The sequence below is a fragment of the Sprattus sprattus genome, assembly GCF_963457725.1.
Source record: "Sprattus sprattus genome assembly, chromosome: 1".
Lineage (NCBI taxonomy): Eukaryota > Metazoa > Chordata > Actinopteri > Clupeiformes > Clupeidae > Sprattus > Sprattus sprattus.
In genome coordinates, this window is record NC_137920.1 from 40,677,533 (window position 1) to 40,683,525 (window position 5,993).

Genomic DNA, 5,993 nt, shown 5'->3' on the forward strand with positions numbered 1-5,993 from the left:
TGCTTGACTTCTGTTCTCCACTGCCGAAACACCGCAGCAGTTAAAAAAAATTGAAAGTGAGAGTGAAAAAAAAAGAAGTTTGTGGTCTCTATTCTGGTTTTCAGATCCAAGGTCAATACATCCAACTGTGGACTTCAGCTTGAGAGGCCTTTGTGTGGTACTTATGGGGAGAGCTACAAAACTGCTCTGTTTTTTTTCAGGTGGGTGCGGTTGATAGGTGACTCTCTGCTATGTTATCAGGTACTGGATTCAAACACAGGCATATGAGAAATTGAATCCGCAAGCTTTTAAGTCAAACATGTTTGCTTCCTGTGTCTGGGACTATGTTTTGGCTGTCAGGTTTCATTAGGCGCCCAATAAATACCCCATTGATACGCAGGATTCAAATATTATGGTCTGCTTACCTTCCTCCACCGCTTCAGATGTCGGACTTCTGAAATGTTCACAGTGCACTGATGTGTTTTCATGGGCAGATCTATATATGTGGAATCTCATCGGACAAATTCCAACTGAAACATGTCTCTACTGAGCTTGCAAGTGCTCGGCCTATTTACACTTAGCGTGTAAAAACAGAAAGGTCACAGAAAGGTTACATAAAATGAGAATAGCCTTCATTACTGATAAACACGATACAATATCATTTATTGTTTAAATATATTTACAAATTGAACTACATCACATGATATGATATGAACACAAACTAGTCCTACCAATGTTGTCGTTCTGTCATTCTGTTTGAGTAAACCTGAAAAAGTAATAAAGGAGCATTTTGTACATACTCCAGCAGCTGACATACAGACATACAGACAGACACACACTATTCTGCACTAAACTATATCTTACGATATTCTTTGTGCACGCTATGTTTCGTTATTTTGTTTTTCTGTTTGAAATTCTGCCAGTGGGAATGTTGAAACCCCAGCTTGTGTGACACCGTGTTAGCCCTCCACCAGGAGTGCCCCTTCGTCTTCCCCTCCCCTGAATGGTGAAGGGCCCGGCCGGCGGCCACTCTAAAGTGTTGTTCTTGTCTGCTTCCAGACCACAGGTCTCGGTTCAGTTCGCTGGGGAGAGTGCCAAGGGCTGCTGGAGTTAAACAAACACATGCACCTGTCTCCAATACAGAAACACCAGCATTGATTTAATGCTGATTAAAGCAGCAGCTCGCTTTCAAGTGACACTGTCAGTCAGAGAGGGGGGATATACATTTCCATCAAGAAGGAGGTCATAAAATTGTAGTTAGAAGTGCATACCACCTCAATTCTGAACAGTTCTGTGACACGCAGTTAAAATCCCGAGAAAGAGGTTGAAGTGATCTTGAAACACTTTTCACTTTTCTCAATCAATGACTTTTGATCCAGAGCTGTTAGAAGAAAGCAGAGCACATATCAGCACACCCCCATGAAATTGCAGTGGATTGGTGGGTGAAGGCCTCTTTAGGACTGATCTGTTGAGAAACCCAGGGAGTATCATTCTTAACAGGGATCTAAGATGATCTCTTTCAATGCACACTGAGGTTTGATTGTTCCAGGCCAAAATATATTCAAATTGAATTCATGCAAAATATAAAAGTGTGTACCACCTTTCCCTTATACAATTCAGTACATCATTTTGATGAAACTTTACAAACAAAATGCCGGCTCTATAACTATCCTACACATCTTACGCCAACATATAAAGAAGGCAATCTCTCCTTTGAGTGCATTTACGGCAAAAACTTCCTCATCCTCTTCCAGCATTCAAGATGATCAGTCAGTGGCTCATCAACATCTGCCTATATAGTATATACAACAATACCGTTGATGCACTGATGTGGTAGGGACATTTAAAATACTCAGACCTTTACACCTCTGATGAACTGTGATAAACATTATTGTATACACATTGGTCAGGAGGTGAGTCAGTTGAAATATAGACTATGAATATGAATATCAATAAGTTACACTAGAACCTGACTCATAGAGCCGCCTAGGGGTTGTACTGAGTCGCGCGTATATAAAAGCCCAGAGTACTTCTTAAATAGTTTCAAGTAAGCAGCATTGAGTTCAAGTCTCCCTGTGTGGCAACACAGTGACACACTAGTTAGCTCATTAGGAAGTGCGATTTAGTAAAAACACTTGTGGATTTCTCGACAGTTAAAGGTTTAAAGGACAGTTTAATCGTGCAGGTTCCGTTTTTTTAGAATTAGTGTTACGGAAGATCTCGAGGTGCGCTTTCCGATCTGGATTATTTTAAGAACTGGAATCTGATCTACATCTCGAATCATCGACACAGAAGAAACGTTTGGCTCTTGAGTGTGGATCGTGCTTTTCAGGGGATACACTAGGCTAAAAAATGGTGAGTACATTCTGTTCTAAAAAGATGAGACGTTTTCACATTCACAATTTAAATGTTATCCATAATGTATTGCCTACCAGTTTCTGCACTAGAATTTACATTTACAGTGGCAGCAATATCGGAGTTTACTGTTTAGATGTCTAAATTAGCATTCTGGTTAATTAACTATGCAAATCAAACATACAGCTATTTAGTTTGTGTGGATGTCACCACGAGTATTGTGACACATTATGCTATGTTTATGTTTCCTGTTATTGGTTGGCCAATACATTTCAGCTTTTAAAAACCCACAAATTGGATTTTCCACATTCAGAAAACGTTTATTACCACTGACAATAACATTAATTTGTCTTAATAGATCCACCACTCCTTAGTGAGCCCTTCTGAGTTTCATAAAATGTTTGTAACCTTGACATGAAATAATAGTTCTCAAGGAGGCAGCTATCAAACCACATGGAATGTGTTTAATTCTGTGTAATACGTCCTTTGCCATGGACAGCTGACCCTGAGTAACCTTTTCCTGTAATCACTTCTAATTATAAATTCATTATTGGAGCTGACCCTTAACCGGTAGTTTGTCACTCTTACAACTGGCTGTCAACAGGGACAGTTTTAACTTTCCTTTCATTCCTACCTGTCAATACAATACAATACAATACAGAACTGATGTTAAGCTTTTAGCAAATACCTTTTTCAGTTCAGCTCACCACAAAACACACAAAGGTTTTCCCAATTGTAGTCATACATACATACATTCTTTTTTTGCTGTGTTTAGGATTAATTCAATTTCATTTTATTGAATTCAATTTTATTTATATATCGTCAAAACAATAAAATTGTCTCAAGGCGCTATTTTTGTGGTCTGAACCTTTTTCTGATTACTGACAATTTTCATTCAATTGTCAATAATCTTTCTTCAGTTACAAGATTAAATATTCAAATTTGAACATGTTTCTTTGCCCTCGTTAATACCATCTATAATTTTTCCTCCAGCATCCCGTCTCATTGCTAGCTGCCCCAAGTCCAAAAGCCCTATGATGTTATCCATGGATCACTGCAACTCATCCGGCTGCCTGCCTCTCCATCCTCTCTTCAACCACAGCCAAGGCCAGGTGGAGATGGCTATGACCTCCATCACCCGGGGGAACTTCTCCCTGTCGCGGCCCCCTGCAAGTGGCCTCATAGTGGCTGGCCTGAATATGACCCTCGGCATCCTCTCCAACATCGTGGCCCTGATCATCCTCGCTAACGCCTCCAACCACGTCCGCCGGCGCTCCAAAGCCTCCTTCCTGCTGTTTGCCACCTCCCTGGTGGCGACGGACTTTGCCGGCCACGTCATCCCCGGTGCCTTGGTCTTGAGACTCTACCTATCAGGAGGAACATCTCCGCAGGACTACGACTCTGCCGACCCTCTGTGCCAGTTCCTGGGTGGCAGCATGGTGTTCTTCGGCCTGTGCCCACTCTTCCTGGGCTGTGCCATGGCCGCCGAGCGCTGCCTGGGGGTCACACAGCCGCTGCTGCACTCCTCTCTCGTCACCACCACGCGCACCAAGGTGGCGCTGTCAGTCATCTGGTTGGCAGCATTATGCGTGGCTCTGCTGCCCTGTTTCCAACTGGGCTCTTACACCTATCAACACCCGGGCACCTGGTGCTTCATCAATGTGCTGGAGGACACGAAGCAGGCAGATGTGGCATTTGTCCTGCTCTTTTCAGGCCTCGGCCTGGCATCACTGGCGGTGGCGTTCGTGTGTAACACCATCAGTGGACTGACGCTGGTACGAGCTCGAATGCGCAGGAAGACATACAACCACCGCTCGGCCAAGTCACACGACATCGAGATGGTGGTGCAGCTGGTGGGGATCATGGTCACGTCCTGCATCTGCTGGAGCCCCCTGCTGGTGAGTCTAAGGAACATCCCTGAGAAACGACGGAGCGTCTTGACAGGATAAATATTCTACTTGATTTAGAATTTTACTAGATAGATACTTTAATAGAGTTTTCCCTATTTATTTGTAACACATTTGACAATTTATTGACTGATTTTCTACATACAATATAAATTAGTTCAGTTACATATAATATAAATTAAATCAGTTATCAGTCAACATCAAGTCTTGGGTTTTGTCAAATCTTAATATCTCAATAAAAAATATATTTGAGTCTTTGCAAGATCATGTGTAGTCTTGACTGACTGTTGGCAACATTTTTCATCACCAGATCTTTGGCCTCATCACAGTGACTCAGTCTATCACGGGACAAGACCTGTCCACCTGCAAGACTTTGATGATAATGGGAGTCCGACTGGCCTCCTGGAATCAGATCCTGGACCCCTGGGTATATATCCTGCTCCGGCGAGCTGTCCTGAGGAAGATTTATATCATCACGAAGCGCCAGGCGGACTTGAAGGCCAGCACCTTCCGCCGTTGGGAGATCAGCTCCTTCCCCAGCTCAGAGAAGAACGCTGTCAACAAGGTCTGAGATTGCCGGGAAAACATGCATTTTGAAGCCCCAATGGGGATACATAGGAGCGCCGTGTATTTCTGCCCAGATTCCAACTATTACTAGCAAAATAACCCAGCCGATTTGTGGAGTACTTACTAAAGCAGCGCAAAGAGAGTTAACACTGCACAAGCATAGCATCAGTAGTAGTTGGATATGTACAGAACTAATCTCAATAAGACACTTCTTCATACTAAGCTTTTAATGTCCTCCATTCTCCTCTGTGCCATCTGTTTTACATGGGTAATCAGTGGTTATTCATTTGAAATGACAGATGGACATTGACTGAAGGGTGCAATTCTTTTTTCAGTTTTGCACAGAAATGAGAGTCAGTAATTAGTCAGTACAGGGACCATGCCATAGTAGGCATTACTGACACCATTGACTTTGAGGACAGGACATCTTAGGTCGTGTAGGATTCACTCACTGAAGGGAAACTAGCTTAGCCGTAGCACTCACACGTGTTCGGACACCAGCCGGGACCTTGTCAGTGAAGTGGGTTTTTAATGTAGAGATGGATATGGTAATGGATATGGTAATTCTAATGCACATAGGAGTCCTGAGCCAAGTGTTTGGATGACAGGTTGTCTTGTCAATCAACAGAAAAAATATGGCATTATGTCATTGTATAGCATTCATTTTAAATGACTGGATTATCATTATTGTCAAATTCAATTATGAATGTTGCTTCAAGTTATATGGAGAGTAGACTTCAATGATATTGTCATTGGAATAATACATGTTTGTTAGCAGCTTGAGCTGTGCGCATTGTAAGCAATGTTTTATCAAAGAAAATTAAAAAACTGTTTTGTATTATTTTTTGCTTATACATGTGTATAAGTTTCTGAATGTACATTAGTGTGTATGTATATGTATGAATGTATGAACGCAATGCATATTTATTGCCTGTTTTATCTCCTCAATTCTCTGGGGTAATTTTATAACAAAGTAAAATGTATAAACCTTAACTAATTGTCTCATGTAGTCATGAGTTTTTTGTGATGCAAGAAATAATTTATTAGATTAAAATGAATTAATTAATTCATTCATCACACAAGCTAATTAAATAAATCAATGCACTGTATTTGTAGAGATGTAAGATAACAAAATGCTCTACATTTTGTGTGGATTTGTTTCAGCATGGGTGTGTCACTGTTCAG

General features: G+C 41.5%; 1 protein-coding gene across 1 annotated transcript; it reads left to right on the forward strand.

Annotated features, from left to right (window-relative positions):
- Window positions 1-2,049: 2,049 nt before the first annotated feature.
- On the forward strand, window positions 2,050-5,726 carry ptger1a (prostaglandin E receptor 1a (subtype EP1)). Its single transcript, XM_080855285.1, has 3 exons — window positions 2,050-2,334; window positions 3,328-4,232; window positions 4,552-5,726. The coding sequence occupies exons 2-3, from the start codon at window positions 3,369-3,371 to the stop codon at window positions 4,810-4,812; spliced, it is 1,125 nt and encodes a 374-aa protein (XP_080711411.1). The 5' UTR covers window positions 2,050-2,334; window positions 3,328-3,368; the 3' UTR covers window positions 4,813-5,726.
- The last annotated feature ends 267 nt before the right edge of the window (window positions 5,727-5,993 follow it).